Source organism: Panthera pardus, unplaced genomic scaffold (genome assembly GCF_024362965.1).
Source record: "Panthera pardus isolate Hobbes unplaced genomic scaffold, ASM2436296v1 HiC_scaffold_4, whole genome shotgun sequence".
Taxonomy (NCBI): Eukaryota; Metazoa; Chordata; class Mammalia; order Carnivora; family Felidae; genus Panthera; species Panthera pardus.
In genome coordinates, this window is record NW_026526969.1 from 8,678,624 (window position 1) to 8,705,025 (window position 26,402).

The 26,402-nt window shown below is 52.4% G+C and overlaps 2 protein-coding genes across 2 annotated transcripts in view; both read right to left on the bottom strand.

The window, feature by feature from the left end:
• Positions 1-14,749, bottom strand: part of ZAN (zonadhesin) — a 36,837-nt gene extending 22,088 nt beyond the window's left edge. Inside the window, 16 exon segments of the mRNA XM_053894239.1 lie at positions 240-364; positions 843-962; positions 1,129-1,270; positions 3,666-3,850; positions 4,684-7,071; positions 7,545-7,629; positions 7,912-8,183; positions 8,703-8,849; positions 8,996-9,074; positions 9,273-9,364; positions 9,928-10,092; positions 12,788-12,940; positions 13,642-13,729; positions 13,909-14,180; positions 14,353-14,518; positions 14,726-14,749. Of these exon segments, the coding sequence (XP_053750214.1) occupies positions 240-364; positions 843-962; positions 1,129-1,270; positions 3,666-3,850; positions 4,684-7,071; positions 7,545-7,629; positions 7,912-8,183; positions 8,703-8,849; positions 8,996-9,074; positions 9,273-9,364; positions 9,928-10,092; positions 12,788-12,940; positions 13,642-13,729; positions 13,909-14,180; positions 14,353-14,518; positions 14,726-14,749 (4,503 nt within the window).
• An 8,860-nt stretch (positions 14,750-23,609) lies between these two features.
• EPO (erythropoietin) lies at positions 23,610-25,529 on the bottom strand. Its single transcript, XM_019422820.2, is given in 5 exon segments — positions 23,610-24,300; positions 24,468-24,647; positions 24,899-24,985; positions 25,227-25,398; positions 25,400-25,529. Coding segments are annotated over 5 exon segments (615 nt in total). The 5' UTR covers positions 25,420-25,529; the 3' UTR covers positions 23,610-24,144.
• Positions 25,530-26,402: the final 873 nt, after the last annotated feature.

Genomic DNA, 26,402 nt, shown 5'->3' on the forward strand with positions numbered 1-26,402 from the left:
GACAGATGGAAAGTCAAGGAGAACCACCCCCCCTCCCCCGCCGCCCCACAGATTCCCACATCCACGCTGGAAGGCACGGCAGCATCCACGGCAATCCTCAGTAGCACACAGAATGCTCTGGAACCCGTCCCTGAGAGGTCTGGAGGTGGCAGGAGCTGGCTGGAACACCGCGGCCCACGGGACAGGCTACAGCCAAGGTCTGGAAGCATTGGCAGGACTGAACAGAAAACCAGACTCACCAGCGTGCGCCTGTCCCTGAGCAGGGTGATGGTGATCTCATGCAGGGTCACGTAGACTTTGCTCAGGCAGGACATGCCTTCCTGTCCTCGATTTTCATTCTTTGCCGCCACCCTGAAGAATGGCTCTGGGTGGGGAGAGGGGTGAAGAGCACCCAGGGGCCCATTCAACAAGCATGTCTGAGCGTCCACTGAGGGTGGCGCCCACACCTGGCACTGCGGGGCTAAAGGACCACAAAGAGTGGGGCGTGACTGTCTGCCTTCTTCCAGAATAGCCTGTACTGTGCTGAGACTCTGTGCCCCCTCAGTGGGCCAGGGCACCCTCTGGGGCAGGGCATTCGTAATAGCTCTCTCGTCCCTTCATTGCCATTATTCCAGGTAGGCCTTCAGTAAAAGCTGGCCAGGGAGACAACTCCTAAAGAGGCATTCTCTTAAAGGGCATCCTGAGTAAGTCCTGCTTCTGGGGTGGACGTGTCCACTCTTACGTCACCCAAGACATTGTTCCCATCTTGCTCCTCCCATCGGCTCCCCAGCCCTTTCCTGCCGCCCGCTGTTCCCAGCTGTTCTGAACTTGGACCCCTGGCCCAGGCATCTCCAGGGCCATACCTGTCGAGTTGCCACAAGGTTGGGCCAAGACGTAGGTGCATTTGCCCATGAAGTTGAAGTGTCTTCCATCAAAGGTGAGATAGTGCAGGTCTCCGTAGACGGTGCAGGTGGCGGTGCCTGCTGGGGAGGAGGAGGGTGGGGGGCACAGGCAGCGGGCTGCTGCTACTGCTCCAAGCAGCACCTCACCCACCCGGTGGCGTGCCCCGGCTCCTCTGGTCAAGGGACCCTGGTGTCATACCCACTCTGACCAGCTGGCTGGCGGGGTAGCGTGCAGGGAGGGGCTCACCATAGGGCTGGCATCCGTAGTGGCCGTTCTTCAGCTGGCACACTGTGTGAGTCCCACACTGAGAGATCTGGCACTCCATCCGACTGCCAGGCCTGCAGCGGCAACGTTCTGTGCAGTTCGAGCTGAACCACTCTGCCCCAGGCTGGGAGCAGGGGGTCCGGAGTTAGACACTATAGCTCTGGGGACCCTTCCCCCTTCACCACCACACCTGCAGACCTCACTTGGCGCATACTCTTCCTCTTCCCACGGCCCTGCCAGATAGCCCTGCTCACCACAGGACATTTGCACGTGCTTCCCTCTTGTCCTGGAATGCTCTTCCCCCTCTTTCTAAATCATTTTTATGTAACCAGCTCAAGGGTCACTACTTTCTCAGGAAGACTTCTCAGACTCCCTGACGAGGTCACCCTCACCGCTTTGGGTACCCTTCCTTCCCAGGACTTACCACAACTGTACTTTCGTATTAATTCCTGTGATTGTTTGATTGCAAGCACTCTGTGAGGGACCATGGCTCTTTACTCACTATCAGAGCCGCAACACATCGCACAGTGCTTGGCAGGAGCTCTCATCCAAGAAACCTTTGCTGTTGGGGCACCTGGATGACTCAGTCAGTTAAGCTTCCGACTCCTAGTTTCGGCTCAGGTCATGACCTTATGGTTTGTGAATTCAAGCCCCGTATTGGTCTCTTTGCTGACAGTGGGGAGCCTGCTTGAGATTCTCTCTCCTTCTCTCTCTGCCCCTGCCCCCCCCCCCACAATAAATAAACAATAAAGAAAAAGAAACCTATGCTGTGTCATAGTGAACCAAGATCCAATGTATCCCGCGGAATCTAAGAGCATTAGGAGAGCAAGGACCATGCCCTGTTTGGGATGGCCCCAATTCCAGGAGGGTGGAAAAGACTCAAGAAACGTTCCTTGAATGCATAAATGAATGTATAAGAAATGCATACACGACTCCAGGGGCAGGCAAGAAATGCTTAATGCTAATGGTTGTGATAGATCTTTCTGAGGCTGAAACTAATCCTAACACTGACACAGGGACACCCAGGAGACTAGTTAAAGGGAGGAAGGGGAGAAAGTGGTCCTCAAAGAGGCAGATAGGAACTCAGATGATCCATGGGGAAGAACACCTGAAGCTGAGACAAGCCACTGGACACTAGTGAAGAGCTTAATGCACTTTTTTTTTTTTAAGTAGGGTCCACGCCCAACGTGGGCTTGAACTCACAACCCTGGGATCAAGAGTCACACACTCTACCAGCTGGGCCAGCCAGATGCCCCTGGCTTAATGCACTCATAATAGGTTGTGTATGATATTTACCATAATTAGCTAATAATAGTAACATTTATTAAGTACTTGGCCTGTGTTCAGACCTAATTTCAGCTTCACAACAGCCTTATGAGGTAGGTAGAAATTATTGTGTACACATTTCGTAGACACAGACACAGATCTGAAGAGATAAAGACACTTGCCCAAGGTCACCCAGCAAGTGAATGCTGGAGCCCAGATTTAAAAAAAAAAAAAAATCTTTTTTTTTAAATGTTTATGTACTTTTGAGAGAGACAGAGACAGAATGCAGGCTCTGAGCTGTCAGCACAGAGCCAGACGCAGGGCTCAAACCCAAGAACCGTGAGATCATGACCTGAACCAAAGTCAGACGCTTAACTGACTGAGCCATGCAGGTGCCCCTGCTGGAGCCCAGATTTAAAGGCTCTGTCCAATACAGTGGCTACCAGCCACATGTGGCCATCGAGCTCTTGAAACGTGGCTGGCTCAAATTGAGATATGCCGTAAGTATAACATACACACTGGATTTTGAAGAATTAGTATGGAGGGGGGAAGGAATATAAATGATCTCATTAATAATTATTAGTTACATGTTGAAATGAGAATATTTGAGATTGAGTACATTACTGGAATTAATTTAACCTGTTTCTTTTTACTTTTTAAAAATGTGGCTATTAGGAAATGTGAAATAAAGCATGAGGCTTGTGTGCTATTTCTTCTGGACAGCGCTGGCTCAGAGCCTGCGCTCACGTGGAACCTTCCCAGGGGGGCCACCAATTAGGGGAGACAAAACAGTAACTCCTCTGTTTTGACAGGATATGCAAGCTCCTTTGGAAGAAGATTCTGGAATGCTGTGTTCTGCCTTGAACACTCCTGAAGTTCTACTCAGCATCTGGGCTCCCTGTACATGCAGGGACCCCCCCGGCTTTCCTCAGGATGGAGATGGGGGCCTTGGACCACCAGGTTGGCCCAGTATCTCATGCGTGGGGCCACAGGATTATGGAATGTTCTGCACAGTCTAGCCTAGCTGAGCCAAAGTGAGTACTCAGCACCTATTTATTGTAGGAACAGAGATGACCATCAAAAGCCATATTTGGAATGAATGACTCCAATATTGCATAACCTCTGCTTGTGAGCTGGCCCCTTGGGACTATCCCATGGGGACAGTCATCTCGTCTCGGGAGCAGATGGAGCCAGAACCCAGGTGTTCCACTCACAATCTCCCTCGGGGGCTCTGGGCACCCCAGCGGCCTTACCTTATAGTAATTGTTGTTGTAGAAGCAATTGCAGGACGAGGCATTGATGCAGAGGGATCCCCGAAACAAGAAGCCAGAATTGCAGACACAGCCAGGTTTGCAGGGGGGCCCACAGTTGGGCTTGGGTCTCTCACAGGATGCTGGGCAGGTGCAGCGCTCATAGTGGGCATTTGGGGGACACCTCGCTGAGAGGAAAACAGCCTGCATCAAGCCTTCACTCTACCGCTTTTTTCAGGGAGACTTCCTGTTCTCCTATACCCCCACACTCAAGTTCTCTACAAAGCAAGTCCATAATTTAGCCATAAAGAGGAGCGAAGATCCCTCATATGGATGGACTTGAATTTCTACAACACGGAAGAACCTTGAAAACATGATGGGAGGGAAAGAAGCCAGTCCAAAAGACCACATAGTACATCATGCTCCATGTATGCAATGTCTAAAAGAGGTAAATCCACAGAGACAGGAAGTTGATTAGTGGTTGCCAGGGCTTGGGGCATGGTGGGGGTTTGGGGAGAATGTGGAGTGACTGCTAACGGGTTTCTTTTTGGGGTGATAAAAACGTTCCAGAATTAGAAACTGATGTTTGCACAACGTTGTAAATATACGAAAACCACTGAATTGCAAACTTTAAAAGGATGCGTCTTATACTATATGAATTATATCTCTATAAAGAGGAATGCGTGTGGCATGCGACTGGCCCAGTCAGTGGAGCATGCAACTCTTGATCTCAGGGTTGTGAGTTAGAGCCCCACGTTGGGTGTAGAGATTACTTAAAAATAGAATCTTAAAAAAAAAAAAGATGCTGTAAGTTCGGGACTTGACTCCCAACAACCTCCACCCCACCCATGCTCTGCTTCCCTCTTGGTCGGGGTGGTCCTCATTTTTTCAAAAGTTAACATGTCGCATTCATCTCTCTTCTAAGACTGCAGTTTTCTATTAGAAGCATCCATTTACCTAATTCTCTCTCCTACTCATGATCTCTTACTTTCTGCTGTCGGTTCGATGCTGTGTCACATACCTGGAGTGCGTCCAGGGGTTGTAGCGGTCGTGGAGGTACTTGGAGCGGTAGAAGGCATCACCAAGACTGTTGGCCCAATGGGTACAAGTGTTGGGCTGGGCTGGGGTATTGTAGGAACTGTGTGCCATTCAGTGGCAAAAGTAGATATTTTTGTGGGGATGGTGGGGTTTTTTGTAGGGACAGTGGGTTTTTCAGTAGGGATGGTGGTTTTTTCTGTGGGGATGGTAGGCCTTCCAGTAGGGACGGTGGTCTTTTCAGTGAGGACAGTGGATTTTTCTGTGGGGATGGTGGTCTTTTCAGTAGGGGTGGTAGGCCTTTCAGTGGGGACAGGGGGTTTTTCTGTGGGAACTGTAGACCTTTCAGTGGGGATGGTGGGTTTCTCTGTGGGAAGGGTAGGTTTTTCTGTGGGGATGGTGGTCATTTCAGTAGGGGTGGTGGGTTTTTCTGTGGGGATGGTAGGCCTTTCAGTAAGGACGGTGGGTTTTTCTGTGGGAAGGGTAGGTTTTTCTGTGGGGATGGTGGTCATTTCAGTAGGGGTGGTGGGTTTTTCTGTGGGGATGGTAGGCCTTTCAGTAAGGACGGTGGGTTTTTCTGTGGGAAGGGTAGGTTTTTCTGTGGGGATGGTGGGCCTTTCAATGGAGACAGTGGGTTTTTCTGTAGGAACTGTGGGCCTTTCAGTGGGGACGGTGGGTTTTTCTTTAGGAAGGGTAGGTTTTTCTGTGGGGATGGTGGTCTTTTCAGTAGGGGTGGTGGGTTTCTCTGTGGGAAGGGTAGGTTTTTCTGTGGGGATGGTGGGCCTTTCAGTGGGGACGGTGGGTTTTTCTGTGGGAAGGGTAGGTTTTTCTGTGGGGATGGTGGTCTTTTCAGTAGGGGTGGTGGATTTCTCTGTGGGAAGGGTAGGTTTTTCTGTGGGGATGGTGGGCCTTTCAGTGGGGACGGTGGGTTTTTCTGTGGGGATGGTAGGCCTTTCAGTAGGGACAGGGGGGTTTTCTGTGGGAAGGGTAGGTTTTTCTGTGGGGATGGTGGGTTTTTCTGTGGGAAGGGTAGATTTTTCTGTGGGGATGGTGGGCCTTTCAGTGGGGACGGTGGGTTTTTCTGTGGGAAGGGTAGGTTTTTCTGTGTGGATGGTGGGTTTTTCTGTGGGAAGGGTAGATTTTTCTGTGGGGATGGTGGGCCTTTCAGTGGGGACGGTGGGTTTTTCTTTAGGAACGGTAGGTTTTTCTGTGGGGATGGTGGTCTTTTCAGTAGGGGTGGTGGGTTTTTCTGTGGGGATGGTAGGCCTTTCAGTAAGGACAGTGGGCTTTTCCGTGGGAAGGGTAGGTTTTTCTGTGTGGATGGTGGGTTTTTCTGTGGGAAGGGTAGGTTTTTCTGTGGGGATGGTGGAACTTTCAGTGGGGACGGTGGGTTTTTCTTTAGGAAGGGTAGGTTTTTCTGTGGGGATGGTGGTCTTTTCAGTAGGGGTGGTGGGTTTTTCTGTGGGGATGGTAGGCCTTTCAGTAAGGACGGTGGGTTTTTCTGTGGGAAGGGTAGGTTTTTCTGTGTGGATGGTGGAACTTTCAGTGGGGACAGTGGGTTTTTCTGTGGGCACTGTGGGCCTTTCAGTGGGGATGGTGGGTTTTTCTTTAGGAAGGGTAGATTTTTCTGTGGGGATGGTGGTCTTTTCAGTAGGGGTGGTGGGTTTCTCTGTGGGAAGGGTAGGTTTTTCTGTGGGGATGGTGGGCCTTTCAGTAAGGACGGTGGGTTTTTCTGTGGGAAGGGTAGATTTTTCTGTGGGGATGGTGGGCCTTTCAGTGGGCATAGTGGGTTTTTCTATGGGGACAGTGGACCTTTCAGTGTGGATGGTGGTCCTTTCAGTGTGGACAGTAGGTCTTTCTGTGTGGACAACGGGCTCTTCTGTGGAGATACTGGGCTTTTCAGGGGGTATAGTGGACTTTTTAGTGGGGATGGTAGGCTTTCCAGTGGGGATGGTAGGTTTTCCAGTGGAGATGGTGGGCTCTTTGGGAAGGACAGTGGTCTCTTCAGAGGGCACAATGGTCTCTTCAGAGGGGACAGTGGGTTTTTTAGTGGGAATAGTGGGCTTTTCTGTTGGGACTATGGGCTTTACTGTGGTGACAGTGGGTTTTTCTGTGAGGGCCATAGGTTTTATTTGGGGTGTCATAGGTTTTTCTGTGGGGGTCATGGGTTTTTCTGTGGGGGCCATGGGTTTTTCTGTGAGGACAGTGGATATTTCACTGGGGACAGTGGGTTTTTCTGTGGTGGCCATAGGTTTTTCTTTGGGGACTGTAGGTTTTTCTGTGGGAGTCCTAGGTTTTTCTGTGGAGACAAGGGTTTCAGAAGGGCCAGTGGGGGGAACTGGAGATTTGGAAGGAAGCACTGTTGGCATAGTTCCTGCAAAGAAAAAACAAACAAACAAACAAACAAACCCTGGAGTTTAGTCGAAACCAGACCACCACCCTCTTCACTCACTTCCAATTGGAGTGGGTGGCCTCAAAGGGTAATTTATTCACACCTCTCCTTCTACTCCCAACCCCAACCTTCACTCAACAAACTCTCAACAAGCACTGCTCCTAATAAATATCAGACGTCATGCCAGATACAAACGACACAACATGAATAGGATGTGGGTCCTCCCTTCAGGATCGCCATCTACTGGGTAAGGAATTCTGGATCTAGCCACAGAAATTCACTGCATCAAAGTCACATGCGCACACGCAAACATCCTGATGCCACCGAGAAGGCAGAATGTAGAACACAAAGCAGTGTGAAAATACAAGCACAGGAGAGAACTTGATTTTCAGCCATCTGACAGATGGTCATCCCAGAGCACCGCCCCCTTTCCGGGGCCTTGAGTTTTGTTTTACCTCTACAAGTCCCGTGATTGATCAAGATAAAACCCACAGCGACAACAAAGGCAGTGTTGGTCCCTCTGATGGCCTCCAATATCAGCTGAAGGGAATGAAGGACAGAGAAGAGAGAAGTCCAACTGAATCCATGGCACCTCAAGGATTCTCCCAGACAGCCTGTCCTCTGCCAAAAGGTCACCTTGTTCTAGGCTCAACAGTCCAATTCTGCCCTCACTCCTTCTCAGGATGCAGATATCCCTCTCAGGGACACTGAGTTCACCTCTGCTCTGCCCCCTTTCCAGCGTCCCATCTCCTCAGCCCTGATTGTCCCCGGGTACTATGTCCCCCTCACCGGGCCCCACACAGGGCCCACTCTGTCTCTCACCTGCATGGGCTGTTGATGCCCCGAAGGGATAGTGACGGAGGTGTTCAGCCAGTCGGGGCTCTGAGACCCAACGCGGTGCCAGAGAGAAGTCGGGAAACTGCCTGCGGGACTCTCCAGCAGGAGACTGAGTTTAGCGCCCTCTCCTAGGCCGTACATGTGGTAAGCAAACTCCACACAGATCGCACTCGGGGCACAGAAGGGCCGGCTCACCAGTCTGCAAGACTGGCCTGCCTCAGAGAACTTGTCAGCCTCGAAATAGATATAGCGACCTTCTGGGCAAAAGAAGGGAATCAAAAGAAGGGCAAGATGACAACCCCCACCCCCACCCTGAGGACACTCTCGTGTTGTTTTCCCTAGCGACACCTTGCAAACGAGGGTTTGACGCGAACACCCAAACTCCCCACGCTGTAAGCGGGTTTTTTTTTTCCTACTTGTTTTGGACTTCTAACTGAAGAAGGTAGGATCAGAAAGAAAGGGAAAACCAAACGAGCAACCCAGATTCCTTTGCTGGCTGCACCAGTAAATGTCTTAACTGAAAATGAGATTGTGGATTTTGAAGGCTCGGGCTCAGTGAAGTGAGTTGCCTGGATTTTCTGGCGGTTTCAGTGACCCCACAGGCAGGAGAATCTTCAACCCGTTCGATTTCTGTCATCTCCCCAGCTCGGACCCATGGTGGCTTCCCAATAAACACCTGCCAGCTGACCGTCGCCACCTACAATATCTTCTCCCAGGAATCATACCAGCCAACTCCCCAGTAATCCGTTGGCTTGGGAGATCCTCAATCTCCTCACCTCCATTAAGGGAACCTCCAAAAGCGCCTGTACCCTGGATGTGCATATTTTTACTTCCCCGGGTCCAGTGTCCACCGTCCTCTGATGCCTGGGCCCAGTCACAGAAGGGATGGGCATCATCGTCAAAGTCACACTGAGGAAAGCTCTCTAGGGGATCAAAATGGGAGATGTGAGAAATTTGGGCCATGCCCTCTATTTCTCCCCAATCTTACCCTCCCACCCACCCCCCCACCCCCACCGCCCGTTTTGATGATCTGGTGGAGGCCCTGCTCCTCCCAGGGCCTTGCTCTCACCCCCACAGGGAGCAATGCTGATCGCATCCACTGCCACAGCAGGCTCTGGGGTCTCTCCAAACACACCCACCACAGTGAACTGAAGAGAGAGAGAGAGAGAGAGAAAGGGGACTGGGAGTGAAAAAAGAGCCCAGATGCCCAAACCACCCCCCCACCATCTAATTTTACTCTATTCAGGAACCCAGACACCCTACTCCCAGCGCCCAGACCCTCACTCCACTTCAATATCAGAAGTGCCTACCCTATGCAAGGGGTCCTGACCTTTGCTCCTCTGTACCTGAATTTGTCCCTGGGCTGTGTAATTGACAGTAACAGGCTGCCAATTGGGTCCAGGTTGTCCTGAGAAGAGAGTGTGTTTCCTGATGCTGCCTGCAAATGAAAGGAATCAGAGAGAGAATTGACTTATTAAGGGGACTGAAAATGACCTCAAACCTGTACTCAGGGGGCGCCTGGGTAGCTCTGTGGGTTAAGCATCTGACTTTAGCTCAGGTCATGATCTCACGGTCTGTGAGCTCGAGCCTCACGTCGAGCTCTGTGCTGACAGCTCAGAGCCCGGAGCCTGCTTCACATTCTGTGTCTCCCTCTTTCTCTGTCCCTCCCTTGCTCATGCTCTGTCTCTCTCTCTGTCTCTCAAAAATAAACAATTTTTAAATTAGGAAAAAAAATCCCATACTCAGAAAGAGGAGTAGCTAAGGGAATACTGGGAGTGTATCCCCTTCTCCCAAATGCAAGCACATCCTTCTCTCTCACTCTCCTGGTACTTTTATCTGTTTTTCTAGAAGCCAGCACTCTCCCAGCTCCCCAATTCTACGCCACACAATAATCTTGCATATATCCTAGATTTCCCTAGAAATATGGGATGCCCCATATTTTCCTGTCAACTCAACCCTGGGAGACGAGATAAGCATAAATTCTGCAAATGCCAATCTCACCCAAGACAGAAGCATAGATGGCGAGGGCTGCACCAGGTGACTGGCCATAGAGGATGTAGTGGAAGGACAGGCTCAAACAGCCAGAGGACTGGCTCAGGGGGCTCAGGAGGACAGATTTCTGCCGCGGTTTTGCATTCTTGGGGTCCAGGAGCATGTAGAAGCCACCTATAAAGTAAAAGGCCAGTTAGGTGGGGCGGCTGAAATTGGGGGATAGGACCCTGTGACCGCAGGGGTCCCGGGCCTGGGAAGCCCCAACAGCTGCCTGGGATCGGCCAGCGATGAGGTGGGCCTCCATCTGTCCGAGGCCTTCGAACTTTCCAGAAATGCTTGGCAAGACTGGGTAAGGGCGCAGGCACCACCATATGAAACGCAGCATCCTCTCAGAAGCAGCAGCCAGAACCTTGTCCTTTGGGTTGTGACGCTTTAGGTCCCCCAGGGTCATATCCTCTTCCTTTTCTGGACCCACGGGACAGAGCTGATTCACACAAACTGGTGAGAGAGGACTGGTCTGACGCCTAGAAGCCGGCATCTTCCCACCCCACCCCCTCCGGCAGTTCAAGCAGCCAATCAACCTGGACCTCGCTCCGTGACGCAACTGGTAGCCGGGGGAAAAAGTTAGGCTGCGCAGGCGCGCTGCGTCTTGACTCCCGAGCGGTCCTGCCTGGTGAGCGCGCACGCACCAGGCCTGGAAAGGCGGCCTCGGGGAGACCGAATAGAGGGCAGAAGGGGAGGGAAGAGAAAAGAGAGGAAACATCAGGGAAGGAGGAGGTAAGGGGAAGGAGGGAAGTGGTAAATGGTGAAAGAAAACGCCAGGAGGGCGCTAATGGGATAGCTGGTTGGTGGAAAGGAGAAGTGGGAGTAAAAGAAAAGACGGAAAAATAGAAGGAAGCAAGCTGGAAAAAGGAGGAGAGAGAAAATGGAAACAACAACCAACATTTACTGAAACTACTGAGGCTCGGCTTGGGGGTGCTAATACTGGGAGGCGGGGGTGATGCGGAGATGGGGCTGGCCCTGCCCTGATCTCCAGGGCTTCGGAAGGGAAGGGGAGAGGAGGTTCTCAGGGTCTTTCTAGAAGGCGGACCTCGGAGGCAGCAGGAACAGCAAGAAAGCTCAGAGGAAGGAGATCTTGCATTTGGAGTGAGCAGAAAGGGCTTCTGGGCGCTGGGGGCAGACGGAGGGGAAAAGGACAGAAAAATGAAGGGAGAGGATTGAGAATGGAGAAATGCAAGGGGCCAGAGAACAAAGAAGAGAATTTAGAAAAGAAATCAGGGAGCGGGGTTCTCATGTTTGACCTGCACAGCTTGGCGTGCGTGGCGTGTGCTCTGTGAGGACTGGAGAGGCACGTTGTGTGGAGAAGACAGGAAGAGAGGTAGCTGCTGTGGGCGAGAGAAAAGGAGCAGAGAGGCACAGGGAAGGAAGGAAGGAAGGAAGGAAGGAAGGAAGGAAGGAAGGAAGGGAGGGAGGGAGGGAGGGAGGGAGGAAGGGAGGGAGGAAGGGAGGGAGGGGGGTGGGGGAGAAAGTAGAAAGGGGGAAGGAAGGGAGGGAGGGGTCATCCGTGAAAAGAAAAGCCCAGCCTAGAGCACAGAGAGAGATGGTGGGAAAGAAGCTACGGACAGACATGGATGCAATGGAAGAGGAAACATATTGCCTGGCTTATTACAAAAGCCTTGTAACTATATACATATGTATATGTTTATTTTAGAGAGAGAGCACGCACACGTGCGTGAGTGGGGGAGGGGCAGAGAGAGAGGGAGGCAGAGAATCCAAAACAGACTCCAGGCTCAGAGCTGTCAGCACAGAGCCCGACATAGGGCTCGAACTCACGAACCATGAGATCACAACCTGAGCCAAAGTCGGACATTTAATCGACTGAGCCACCCAGTTGCCATATTGCAAAAGCTTTCTAAATGGCCTCTCTGCATCTGCCTTTGGCCGTTCCCTTTAGTGTATTCTCAACGCAAAAACAAAAACAAAAAACCCCAGGTGATCCTTTTAAACATAAGGCAGATTTAGTCACTCCTCTGTTCCAAATCCTGCAAAGGCTCCCCATCCACATCCACATAGAATCAAAGCCACAGTCCCGACCATGGCCTTCAAGGCTCCAAGTCATCAGCCCTGCCTAGGACTGCTCTAAGCTCCTCTTCTCTATCCTTGCTAGGTGGCCTCTTGTATCTCAGCACCTCCCCTACCTCCTAGCTCACTGCTACCTCAGGACCTTTGCATGGCTGGCCCCTCGGCTTAGAATGTTCTTCCCCTCTATATGTTCACTCCGTCACTCCTTCACTTGCTTCAACTTTATGCTCAAATATGACCTGAATGAGACCTACCCTGACACCTTGTTTAAAACTCACACCCCCCCCCCGCCTTAACTCCTGCACTCCCAATCCCCTCATTTTGTTTGACTTTCATTTTTCAATAGTCCTGCTATAACTGTATAATTTATTTCTTGTTTTAGGAACCATCTTCCTCTCACCCCCTGCCACTCCTAGTCTGTTTTGTAAGCTGATGTATCTCAAGGGCCTGGAACAGCACCTGGCACATCATAGGCGCTCAGTAGGTACTTGTTGAATGAATGGTTGAACGAATGAATGAAGAATGCATGAATGAATGGTGCCAGGGAAGGGAGGTGAGGAGTAGGCTGTGTTGGGTCTGCCCGGTGGGGTTTGTGGGATGGCAGTGGGGGAAGCTGGGGTGTGGAGTTTGCTTTCTGCTGAGTAACTTGCGCTCAGCGAGGTTTGAGGTTGCTGGGGCTTACATCCCATGGCAGTTACTGTGCGGTAGTCAGGCAAACATCGTAAACTCCTGCAGAGGTCACTAGAAGCCCACAAAGTCAAAGGACGGAAGTGTGCTCATTACTCACCACCAGGGCTAGAGAAATCGTCCTCAGGCCCCACTTTCAGCACCCCGGACGACCCCTTCTTCTGGACCCACTTGGCCCCAGAGGCTGTCGGGATCCAGCTCCAGCCACAGAGATCATTTGGAATGTCAAAGCTGCACATTTGCATCATGCAGACTGAGGGGAGAAAGAGCGGGGTGGGGAGGGAGGGAGGATTTAGCTTGTTCTAGAAGGATGCAGCTCTCAAAAGTATGCCCCAGTGTGGGCATACTCAGAATTCTGAGTCCCAATACTGTGGGACCCAATTCTGAGTCAGAATACTGTGAGCCACGGGGGGCTTTGGAGCCAGATACAATTCCACTCCTCAACGGCTTATTCCTGGGACATGTTACAGAACCTGCCCAAGCCTCAGTTTCCTCATCTATAACTGGGAACGACAGCACCCGCCTATCTCACTTTAGATCATTTGTGGAGAGCCACTAGTACAATCCTGTGCCCAGTAAGTGTTAATTACTTGGACTCAGCTTCTGGAATTTTCCTTCACTTGAGTTTGCTCCCCTTGAATCTCTATATGTCAGCTTAGAGGGCTGATTCGGGATGGGTCTGGGGGAACAGCTGGAGTGACCAGACATCCAGTTTTGCGCAGGGACTGAGGCATTCCTGAGATGCAGGACTTTCTGTGCAAAAATGGGGACAGTTCAGGGCAACCCGGACTTGGTTGGTCACTCTCGGAAAGTTATTACCACAACTGTGTTCAAAGGGAACCTCTCCTTAGGTGTAGGTGCTTCAGGATTCAAAGGTGTGAGGTGTGGAAGTAGAGGGAAGCCAGAGCTGGGCGGATGGTGGAGGCAGAGAGAGAAGGAGGGACAGGGGCTCACTCCGATTGCAGGAGCCCCTGTGGATGGAGATGGCATCCAGAGCGATGTCCAGGTAAGCTGTGCTGCCCCTCACTCCTTCAAACATCACCTGTGGGAGAAAGGAGGGGACCACGCAGCCTGTAAGCTCCTTTGCCTCAGGCCCCCACTTGTCCTGTCTGAATTCGGGTGGCCCGGCCCCGGCGCCCCCTCCTTGGCCCGGCCCCTCCTGCCCCCACCCACCCAGATTCGCCCCAGGGCCCAAGACTCTGCCCTCTGCCGCACCCTCACCCGACTGGGCAGGGCAAGCCCCATAGGCACGGTGACAGCGGTGGGAATCCAGGAGGGGTTCTGGGTGTTAGTATGTTTCCAGAGCAGACTGGGACGCTTCTTCTTGGTGCCTCTGAGCAGCAGCAGTTTGAGCTGGGCGCCCCACGAGAGCCCAAACAGGTGGTAGGCGAAGTGCACGCAGAGGGGGCCTTGCTCCCATACGGGGGGGCTGCGTAGGCGGGCCACCCCGCCCCGGTGGAAGGTGCTTGATGCCATGTGCAGGTAGTAACCCTCTGCGGGAGGCAGAGCCCAGGATGATGAGGAGGCCCTCCCAGCCTTGAGGGCTGCCCTCCCACCCCCTTCCCAGAGCCCAGGCGTCTACTTCCAGCTGCCTCCCTTCTCCCTGCACCTGCGTCTGCCCATGCCTACCTCCTAGCTGTCTCCTTAAACCTTAGGCTTCCTTACCTCCGTTGGGGTAGCCCCCGGGGGGACCCGTACTGCCGATGGGGGAGGGTCCACTGGCTCGAGTCCAGTCCCCGTCATCTGTGGACACTTGGGTCCAATCACAGAGGGGGTTGGAGTTATCCTCAAAGTCACACTGAGTGAGAACAGCTGGGAAGAAAGGGCCGCTCTGAGGCCAGGAGAGGGGAGAGGGCCAGCCCCAGAGCCAAACTGGGGGTCGGGGGTTAGCAGGATTGCTTAGCTTAGAGAAGGCAGCCACTATGTGGGTCCAGAGCACAGATTTGGAAAAGAGAATCTGAGAAATAAGAATCTCGTAGGAGAAATTCAGGGCGGGGTGGGGCAGGGCAGAAGGACTTCTAGGACAGGGGTCGCACACTGAGGTCCCGGGGGGTGGGTTCATCTGGGCAGACAGGCTTTGTCTGGATGCATACATTTTGTTGTTGTTAACCTGAACACGAATCTTCTAGGTAGGGCTTAGACTCCACTCTTCCATGGTCCCTCCACCCTCTATTCATCCAAGGACTGCCCTCCACACATCATTATGTGTTTATGCCATCGCCCAGCCCAGAGGGCCCTTGAGGTGGCCACCCTGCCCTGGGGAAGGAGAAAGGTCTGAGTGGTGCTGGTTTCCAACTCACAGTTATCCCTAGAGTTGCGGGCAACTGGCTTCCATTCTGAAGGCTTCCCCTTCCTTGGGGTTGGAGAAGGAAAAAGAAAAGTAATACTTGTCATCATCAAGAATCATAAGCCTCATTGATCGTGAGCTTTCTGAGTGGTTCTTCATGAAGGATTTCTTGGTATTCATACTGCACCAAAGTGTAGGCGGCGAACATATATTTGTCTTCTTTAAGGTTTTCGAAAGGCCGGGCGCTTGGGTGGCTCAGTCGGTTGAGCGACTGACTTCGGCTCAAGTCATGATCTCACTGCTTGTGGGTTCGAGCTGCACATCAGGCTCTGTGCTGACAGCTCAGAGCCTGGAGCCTGCTTCAGATTCTGTGTCTCCTTCTCTCTCTATGGCCCTCCCCAACTTGTGCTCTCTCTCTCAAAAAATAAACATTAAAAAAAAAAAAAAGAAGTCCCCCAACCTCCTCACGTTAAATTCTCATCTGTCTCCTAAAAATAAAATAAAATAATGAGTGTCTCTCCTCAGAGCGCCTCACTGGTTCCCTCCGTGCCTCTGTGACGTGTGTTGGAGCCTCCCTGGAGGAGGAACCCGATCGTGTGTCTGGCAGTTCTCAAGCAGTGCCTCCGCGTTTACACCTGGGGACACCCCTTCCTTCGAGCTGAGGTCCTCTTGTGCTGAAGCCTAAGTTCTCCCCTTAGAGCGGGGACCCTGGGTCCCATGCTGCCCTAGCTACATGCCACTGAACATACAGATGAATAACACAGGGATGGCGCCTCCTCGCCCTAGGAATAACACACAGACGCTCACTGTGCCTCCCCAGATGGTGTAGGCCAAACAGAATAGCCCTTTGCCATCCATGCACAAGTTCGGCTTGCTCAAATCCCACAAAACAAGCTCCAGGACACCAAGCCATCTATCATTTCTTGCTGCCTCTACCGGAAGTCTCCTGTCTGCTGGGTTTGCCCTGGGTTTGGTCCGTTTCCCGAAGGCCCAGCCTCTCCTCTCGTCTCTCCTTGCTCTTTCTAACATCTGGGCTCTGTCCTCTGAGCTTCTCACACTCCTCAGTTCTAGGCGCTTGGGTCGTGGGGTTCTCCCCACTGTTCCTGTTCATCATCCCCTTCCTCCCCACGGCTGTGCCCTTCATCGTTACCCTTTTGCCCCCCCACTCTCCCCCAGAGTCACCCCAGATCACCCCCTGAGCCCCGCTTACCGGACAGGGGCAGGCATGTGACCCTGGCCCCAGGCGGCCCCCACCAGCAGCACCAGAGTCCAGACTGGAGGAGCCATATGGGACCTCAGAGGCGGCTCTTAGGGAAGAGGGGAAGGCACAGTGAGCCCAGGCTACTTTATCTATCCCTGACCCTCCTCTCTTGACATCCTTCCAGGGATGCCATGAAAACCAGACAGAGAACACCAGAACGCTCTGGGAAATGAAAAATACAAAGGGTGGAAATTTAAAATCCAGTGAGAGGAAATGAGATGAGAGCAGGAGAGAAGGACCAAGAGAAAGACTTAGAGAAGCAGTCCAGAACGTCTAGCATCCAACCAAAGAGTTCAAATCAGAAAGCCCAAAGGAAAAGAAAGGACTTCGGAAAAACCACACGAGAAGATTTCATAGGACTGAGCTACAAGTCTCTTGATGAAAAGGGGTCTCTTATGATGGGTGCAAAGACACCCATGGAAGGTCTGACATGAGATTTCAGAGTATTGGGGGAGGAGGGGAGAGAAGACCCTAACCACTTTCAGATAGAGAGAAGCAGGTCACATACTAAGGATCAGGAGTCACCATGGCATCAGGCTTTTCAATAGCAACCAGGGGTTCTAAGAGGCCGTGGAACATTGTCTGCAGAATTCCAACAGAAAATCATTTCAAATCTAAAATTCTATAGCTGGCAAAAATGGCAAAAACGACTGGCAGGTCATTACTGGCAAAGAATCGAAAAAGACAAGTCCCAGAGGAAGACGTACCACCAGCCAGTAAACATCGGAGATGTCCTGCTTCACTAGCGATAAGGAAAATGCTAATCAAAACTACAACTGTCACATTGACAACCATTTAAGAGATTGAAGGCATTGGGCATTGGCCAGGATGTGGGTAGACACACTCAAATACATTGATGCTAAGACTCTGTGTTGGTGAAAACTTCTTCAAAGGTAATCTGAAACTCTCAAACTTCCTAACATGCACGTCTTTGACCCCGCCTTACTTTTCCAAGCATCTTCCCCCAGAAATACCTATTTGCACAAAATAGTAATAGAAATGCCTTTTTGCACAAAGCTGGGCACATCTTAAAGTTGGTAATTGTGGCACTGATTAGAGTAGGAAAAAAAAAATCGAGATTACCCAAACGTTTGCCAGCAGAGATGCGGTTGGATCATAGTCAAGGACTATTTTTCACATGGAGGAATATTATGTACATATTAAAAAGAATGGCACTCCTCCAAAAGTTAAAAATAGAATTACCATAGGGCCCAGCAATTCCACTTTTGGCTGTATACCCAAAAGAATTGAAAGCAAAGATGAAGAGATAGATAACCTGGTCACCCATGTTTATGGTGGCATTATTCACCATAGCCAAAAGGTGAAGGCGACCCAAAGTCCACAAAGCCAAAAACTATGGCACATACATACAATACCATTCAGCCTTTTTTTTTAATGTTGATTTTTAATTTTTTTATTTTTTGAGAGAGACAGTGTGAACAAGGGAGGGGCAGAGAGAGGGAGACACAGAATCTGAAGCAGGCTCTAGGCTCCCAACTGTCAGCATAGAGCCAAACGCGGGGCTCGAACTCGCAAACTGCGAGATCATGACCTGAGCCGGAGTCGGATGTTTAACCGGCTGAGCCACCCAAGCGCCCCTCGTTCAGCCTTTAAAATGAAGGATGTTCTGACACATGCTGCAACACTGAGGACATTATGCTAAGTGGAATAAGCCTGACACAGAAAGACAAATAGCATATGATTCCGCTCATAGGAGATGCCTACTGTAGTCAAACTCATAGAGACAGAAAATAGAATGGTGGTTGACAGGAATAAGGAGTTTTTGTTTCATGGGGACAGAATTTCAGCTAGGGAAGATGTGAAGGTTGTGTGGATGGCCAGTGGTGATGATGTCACAACGCGAATGTACTTAATGCCACTGAACTGCACACTTAAAAATGGTTAAGAAGAGGTTTGCCTGGCTGACTCGGTTGGAAAAGTGTGAGACTCTTGATCTTGGGGTCGTGAGTTCAAGCCCTATGTGGGGTACAGAGATAAATAAATTTTAAAAAAACAAAAAAAAATTTTTTTAAGAATTTTAATGGTTAAGATGACAAATTTTTTGTTGAGTATGTTACCACAATTAAAAAATAGTTTAAAAATATTAATTGATGTTATTACACTTTGTTAAAGTTTATTCCTGGCTTAAGGAAAAACATAAAGAATGGTGGTAAAGCTGTATGCTGTGATAGTGGAAAGGGATCCTGCGTATGTTATTAAATGAAAGAGGCCGGGAGAGTCCAGAATGCAGGCAACAGGAGGGATGAGCCACCTCTGGGAAGGGAACCTTGCCGACACAGGTTTAGAGACTTTCTAAACCACAAAGGGGTGGTAATCAGACAAGATGGGAAGACACATCCAGGAAGGAAGAATGTTCCAAGCTTAGAGGGAGCATGACACTTTTTTGAAGAATGGTGTGGGGGGGGCGGGGCGGGGCGCGGAGAGGCAGGGTCCCTGGCTTGGAGGACCTTGGATGCCATAGCTTTGAAGGGCCACTAAAAGTTTTTAAGCCACCAGGGTGACTTGATCCCACGTACATTCTCCAAAGGCTTCTGTGGCAGCCTCGGCAGATAAGGACCAAAGAGAGGCTGGTTGGAGCTGGAGAGACAGGAGGGGAGACTGCGGAGGGCGAGGGATGGTGGTGCAGCTGGACGGTAACATCGAGACAGCAGGAGTGGGGAGAACTTTGCAGGAGCCAGGAACAGCGGTGCTTGTGGGCTAATCTAACCGCACCTCGTGTCCTCTTTGTTGCACAATTATTGTCCTCGTTTTCCATGTGTTGAAACTGAACTCTTCGGAAATGAAGTCCACTGTCCGGCCCAAGAGCATGGCTCCGACGGTGCCCACAGTGTGGCCTGCAGACTCCCACCGTTGTGTTGGGAACATCCAGAAGAGGTCAGGGCCCCACCCCCACCCCAGCCACAGCCACAGCAGCTCTGCTTTGACCTGTTTCATAAATGGCAGTCCTACATAAGACTGCAGCGGAAGGGTGGTTTTGCCCCTTTTGAAAAGGCTGTTGACTCTCACCGCGCATATGGAGCCGTATCTAGGCTGGAGGGCCGGTCAACAGCGAGCTGGCCTCTCCCGTCCAGATTTCCCATATCCCACCACACCCAGGTGTTTCTAAAAGCCTTCAGTTTCACTCCCTTCACCTTGGCAGCCCCCCATTCCCTATCATCAAATCCATGCCCAGCGCGGCTCAGTCGGTAGAGCATCTGACTCTTGGTTTCAGCTCAGGTCATGATTTCATGGTTGTGGGATTGAGCCACACGTTGGGCTCTGTGTGGACAGCAAGGAGCCTGCTTGGGATTCTCTCTCCCTCTCTCTCTGCCCCTACCCCACTCATGAGCATGTTCTCTCTCTCTCTCTCTCTCTCTCTCTCTCTCAAAATGAATAAACTGTAAAAAAACTTTAAAAAAAAAAATCTATGCCCAGGGGTACATCAAAGAGGGAAGTCCTAACCCCCTTCACAGTCCTGGGGATTCCTGCCCACGTGAGCCCAAAGGGACTGTGTAGGGGTCCGATCTGGGGAGAGAGCAATCCTCTGCCCCTTTTCATCAAAGTGGGGGATGTAATGGATGCCCGGCCCAAACGCTGATCTACCCTTTCTCCATACCAGGTTAGGAGAGCAGTCGAGAGAGGGACAGCGCCAGGAAATGGTTAACCCGGGGAAGAGCAACAGAAGTCAATTGATCCACAGCCCCTCCTGGTTGGGCAATAAGTCCTCCGAGGGCTGCTTTTGCTGACCTCTCTTTGGCGCCACAGAGCTGGACAATCTCAGCTTCCAACCTGTCCGGGGGTGGGGGTTGGTTCACAAGTCAGGACAGGAAGGGCTGGCGATGTGGGAGGGAGCCCCCAGGCTCTGCATTTTGGGGAGTCACGAGTGCACAAAGACCCAGAGGGCTTGTGGCTTGACCAGCCTAGCAGCTGCAGGGATAGGTATGAGAGACCCTGGTATGTGGAAACCCTGGGGACCACTCCAGAGAAGTAAAGCCGGTCTTGGCTTCACTGTGTTTTTTTGGACACTTTACTCACCCTCTCTGGTCTTTAGTGTGTGCTTCTGTAAAATGGAGAGACTAGCACGGCTAAATTTTGTTTTGTTTTGTTTTGTTTTGTTTTAAAGCAGGAATTGTGTGTGGGTCATGTAATTTTTTTCCTAATCAATTTTTAAAATCAAGAAGAGAGAGTTCATGGACATTTGGGCATGACTTATATAAGTTGGGAAACCATACTCCTGCCTGCTTTTCTGTTGCCAGTAATCTTTCATAATGTCAGTTTTATGATGGAATTTTAGAGGAATTAACCTTGACCAGCTAGAGAAAAAAAAAACAAACAAAAAACGTAGTTAACATTCAGCTTAGGTTGCAATGTCTAATGTTGCCAACTCAACTCCAGCAACACTTGTCTTCTTTGGTGAGAAGAGGATTCTGAGCAGTTCCAGGAACATCTTAGGTGACCTGTGAGCTGGGGTCAGGCAGGTGCATTTGGTCAGCCTGATGCTCAGGCCCAGGGAGAAGGTTTGGGCCAATAGGTGGCAGTCAAGGTGGGGTCTCCGGCTGCTGGAGGCGACTGAGTTGGCCTCCAGTGCTGGAGACTTGGGTCTGGGAAGGGTGGGAGGTAACTTCTGCCCATCTAGGGAGGAAGGAGGAACCCCAGGCAGGGGATGGAGCAGGGAGGAGTTGATGGAGCAGGGAGTGAGAGATGGATGGGCCTAAAGCCTCATTGACCCAGAAGTGCTCTCTCTCCTCCAGCTACTCCCTCTACGCTCCTTTCCCCGTGGTCCCCGCTTGGGGCAGAAGAGGGAACCAGGGTCAGAGAACCTGGATCCTGGTCCTTATCTTCCTCTCAGTGTCTTACGGCCTGGGCACGGCCCATAATCTCTCTGAACCTTGGTTTCTTCCTCTGCAAAATGGAGATCCTCTACCATCTCTGCCTTCCTCTCTCGGTTAGGAGAGCAAATAAGAAAATGCCCCGAGAAAGCACCTTGTAAATCGCAAAGCACTCTACAAACACAAGGCAGTGCCATTAAACAATTATGTAACCGGCTGACTCAGAACTGGGCTGTGCCGGCTCCTGTCCTGCCAGGAAGTCAGAGGAGCTGGCTGGCTGTCGTTTACCTGGTGGGACTGAAGTTTTATTCTCCCCATCCGGCAAACGGGGATGATACTGAAGGTCTTCCTGTTTCGTGGATTGGTGGTGAGAATCACAGCAGGTCATGCCGGTGCCAGAGTTTAATAAGTTGTGAATCATCATCATAATAGTACAGAAGAGAGTTCACACTCCCTGCCTGTGCCTGAAAAACATCTGGAATCTGGAGACACCCTCCCTCCTTGGGTATCTATGTCGCTTCGCAGGGACTTGAGCCTTCACCAGGTCCTTCCCATCGGGGCCTGTCCATACAGTCACCTACAAAGCCGGCTCTGTCCACATTTATGAGCTCCTGTCTTTTTGTCTCCAGTGGGGAATGCCCGCTTTCTCGGGGGACACCTGGGCTGTGAGTGGCGCAGATAATCATTTCATGTTTTTCTAAGCACTCAGCACAGAAGCTGGTACCCAGTAGGTACTCCGTTAAGTGTGGAATAAATGAGTTATGTGGGGTTTTTTTTAAAGTTTTTTTATTTTTGAGAGAGAGAGAGACAGAGAGGCAGACAGACAGAGTGCTAGTGGGGGAGGGGCAGAGAGAGAAAAGGAGAAAGAGACACAATCTGAAGGAAGCTCCAGGCTCCAAGCTGTCAGCACAGAGGCCGACGCAAGCCTTGAACTCACGAGCCATGAGATCAAGACCTGAGCCAACGTCAGATACTTAACCAACTGAGCCACTCAGGCGCCCCATATGTTTAGAATGTTTTAACATACTGGCCCAGGTCATATAGTTGGGGTCCCTTAACTAGCTAGGTACCACATCAGGCTAAGATGTGCTTAGGGGTTGAGTCCTCAACCTTGTGTTCAGGTCCCAGCTGCCATTATTAGCTGCATTCCTTGGATTTCAGGACAACCCTCTTGACTTCAGTTCTGCCAGAGAGAAAGATTCCTCCCTTCCTGATTCATAGCAGTGGGGCGAGAACCAGATGCCATCTGTGGAAACCGCAATACAAACTTCTATTGAAATGTGCCAAGATCGGAGCCTTAAGGGTTCTTTTGCAGGCCAATTTGTTTAGCATTTCCTAGTGGGGCCTGAAGAGGGCACTGTACCCCAGGAGCTGGATTGGCCAGGTGAAAATTCTCCTTTGGATCCACCCCTCTGTGGATTCCTCCCACCCCTGCCCCCATCACGCTCCTATACTTCATAAATACCCTCCAAGCCTGCAACCTACCCCTAATTTTTCCTGCTGCAGATTGCAAAACTTCTCTCTCTTTTGCATATTTTCAGGGGCGCAGCCTGACTTCTCTGTTTTGTGATAGAAACAGAGAGACTGATCCTCCCATATATGTTAATGGCCGGGATCTGGATCCTGAGGCAGTTTTGTGTCATCTTTTGCTGTCTGCACTGGTCTCTCCTGGGCGGTACTTTACAGCGGAAGCATTATGTCTGGGAAGGAGTTTGAAGTTGATTGTCAGAGTAATGAGTAAAATTAGACGTAGGGATGGAGAGTGGAGGCCGTTTGTTCTGTGTCCCATATCCCGGGGAAGCAGGGAGCAGGTAGGGATTCTGCGGAAGGAACAAGCAGAGAGGGAAGGGGTCAGTGCTGGGGGAATTGGGGGTTCCTGTTGTCTTGACCTTGGCAGTGACTTTATTTCTTCATCTGTTCAATGGGAATGACAGTGGACACTTTCTCATAGAGTTGTGCAAGGAATCAAATGAAGTCGAGTAAGGGAACCACCTGGAAGAGCCATGCTCAGTGAGACCCTTGTCGGGGAAGGTGGCTCCTTCTGTGAGTTACAGGGTAGAGCATTAATAGTGACCATCGCCGGCAAGGAAAGAGGGCAGCGGGATTTAGAGGTGGCAAAGGCGGATTCTGGGAATGTGGCTTTAGCCAAAGGCACCACAGAGAAGAAGTGAGAAATAATAAGGGTCTAGTATACAGGACTGGGAGCTGTCCCCAGCCACCAAAGGGTCTCTTCCTCCTGGCTCCTGTTTCCTTGATGGCGGCTGTAACTCACTAAAGAGAGTTGCCAGCTGCCTACTGAGGAATAGCCTTGAATGGAGCCACCTTATTGACCAGCGTGGGCAGAGCTTGTGGCCTCAGGCCCAGTGGGGTCAAGAGGTCAGACAGGCCATGCGAGGCAGCACGTAGGGCCTGACCCCCTCCAGCTCTAGTTTCCCAGGACTGCTGCCTGCTGCCAGGGTGGGAGCAGGGCCAGGGAAGTGGGGTGCTCCAGGGGAAAACAGAAAAGCCAAGAGCCATGTTGTGGTTTCAGTTCTTGCCGGTGAGATTGAAAAATACACAAGATGTGGACCCACTGGGAGCCAGGGGCCAGCCCCCATCCCATCTCCCTGGCTCCCACCACCCTTCATCCGGCGGGCTCTTACTATCATGGGAGTGCCCATGAGACCTGGAGAATTCATGGCTCGCCACCTAAATTCTCCGGTCCCTCCTATCCCTGCCTGATGGGTGCACGAAGAGGCATCGGCCCTCCACCTTGTCCCGGCATCGCGGTTCGGCAGGGCACCAAGATGAGTTTCGGTTTCTCCCCAGCAAGGCTCCATCCCCAAGTTTAAGCTGATTTCCTCCAAATTCCTCCTGCTTTGGGGCCTCAGGCTGGCCCTGTGACATCCTTAGATCTGAGTTGCGCTCTGGACAGTTCCTCTGGCCCTTGCGATGTCACCACTGGCCGTGGAGTGTCCGTGGGACAGGCTGGTGCTGAGCTGATCACCCCCGACAGGGGTCAGGAGTGGTGGTGCAGAGGGCGTGGCACAGGCAGTGGTGGTAAGTGAGGTGGTGGACATGCCCGGGGTGGGAGCACCTGGTCACCTGTCTCCTCTTCGGCAGGCCTCCCCTGTGTACAGCGTCAGCTTTCCCCGCAGGAAGTTGGAGTAGATTCGGAAAAGTTTGCACAAAGTATCGACAGTGAATGTTCGGAGTGGAGCAGCAGAGGTTGCCTCTGGAAGGGAGGTGGCTTCCTTCTGCCAAGGAGAGAACAGAAGGTTACCGCAGTGCCGGGGCCCCTGGAGGGAGATGGGATTCAGGCTAGAATCGGGAGGGGGATGAGAGCCTCAGTATTTCTTGGCAGGGGTCCTTCTCCCATTTTACAGAAAGGGCAGAGAGAAGTGAGGCCCCCCCACCTACGCACCTGGGCTCCCAGTGCCCGAAGCAGGGAGGTGAGGCTGCGCAGGCTGCTGACGGCTTTATCCACATGCAGCTGCAGGGTCTCAGATGGCTGGGAGGAGTTGGCCAGCAGGGCCTGGCCCCGCAGGATGGCTTCTGAGAGCAGGGCGAGGCCCTGCCAGACTTCCACAGCCTGCTGCCCGACCTAAAGGGAGTGGACACTTGGAGTCAGCAGCCCAAGCCAGCCCCTCCGTCTCAGCAACCCCAAGCACCAAGCTGAGCAAATGAAGCCATGGAATCAGTTTTGTTGAATGAATGAATGAATGAATGAATGAAGAAAGGAATAAATGAATGGACATACTGCATTCAGCCCTCACCTCCTTCTATCATTCTCCCTCCCACCCCAACAGGTTCCCAAAATGAGACTCCCCAAGAAGAAGGAAAACATAAACTCACGTCCATCCTCTTCCAGGTATAGAAGTTGACCTTGGTGTCTGGGACAGTGATATTCTCACTGAAGCTGCAGCCTTCAGCACAGCCCATCTGAAATGCATGACCCCGAGTCAGGCTCCCCGAGGGCTCCCCTCCACCACTGCCCCTTACCTAGCTTCCAGGTATGCATTGGGGGTACCACTTTTATCATTGCTACTGGGGGTTCTGGCTTCCCACCTCCCTGAGCCAAATGCCAGGAAGGGGCTCAGCTTCCTGGATCTTGGAGGACCCCCCCCCCCCCCAGGACTCCTGAGAGTGAGTTCTGTGGAATGTTTTGTGGAGGGGGCCTCACCGTGACATTTTCGGCCTCCCTGGCCTCCAGAATGTACCTCTCCAGGACTCGGCTGTCACAGATGAGGCGAGGGGGGGCGCCCAGGACTGGGAGGCCCAGGGGAAGCAGCAGCAAAGATAGCAGAAGCAGCAGGGCAGGACATTCTAGAAAAGAGTGCCAGGCTGAGTGTGTTTGGAGGAGCAGGTTCACACATCCCGTTCCTCTGCCCCCAGCTTGTCGCTCCCACCCCGAACCTTCCCAGCGCTCGGGTTCTGCCTCCTTGGCCTTCATTCAATCCCCGCCGCCGCCGCGGTGAGCACACCCCACCCCCCAAACTACCGGCATCCCCTTCTCCCGGGCAAACTTCAATCCCGGTGTGACAGAGGCTTCCCCTCTCGCAGATCCCGGGGATTGCTCCAAGACCCAGGTATCAGCTTCCTCCCCACGCACGGAGCCGCCCCTCTTCCCCCCGAACCCGCAAATCGCGTCCCCGTGCCCGGGTCAGATTTCACCTTTTCCCGGCGGCTCCGGGAACCCTGCCGGCACGTGGAGGCTGCCCCACCCCCCTTGCCCTTCCGGGGTCCTTGGCAAGTTGTCGGTCCTTGAACCCGGCCACCTCGGGGCCACTCGCCCCAGCGGTAAATTCCTGCTCAAACAGGGGCCCAGGCGGGCGGGGGCTCCTCCAGCCGGCGGGTACTCACCGCACGACCCCATCTCCGCGCCTCCCCCGGCCCCTCAGCGACCAGGGGCTCGGCCGGCGCCCTTGCCGGGAGCCCTCATCCCGGGAAGCGCGGCGGGGCAGGGCCGGTCTCACGCCCTGAAGGAAGGGGCCACCGTCCGGGGGCCGCCGAGCCGGGGTCGCGCACAGCGAGCGCAGGACTGCTGGCCACGGTCCGCGAGGACTGGCGCGCGGCGACCGGTCGGGGTTGGCCCGGGGACTGCGGCTCGGCCGGGGGTCGGGGCTGTTATCAGCATGTGTGCGTGCGTGTGTGGGGGTGGGGGGCAGGCTGTGTGCGTGAGGGGTCGCCGGAGGTAGGGGCCAGAGGGGTCAGACCGGGGCAGGACGCCTGGGTCGGGGGTTCGCCGGGGCGGGAGCACAGCGGCCGCAGGCGCGGAGCGGGGCACCGGTCTGCGCGTCCGAGCCCGGGTTCTGGGAGGTGCCGCTGGGTGCGCACCCGCGGGAGGGGTGCCATTCTG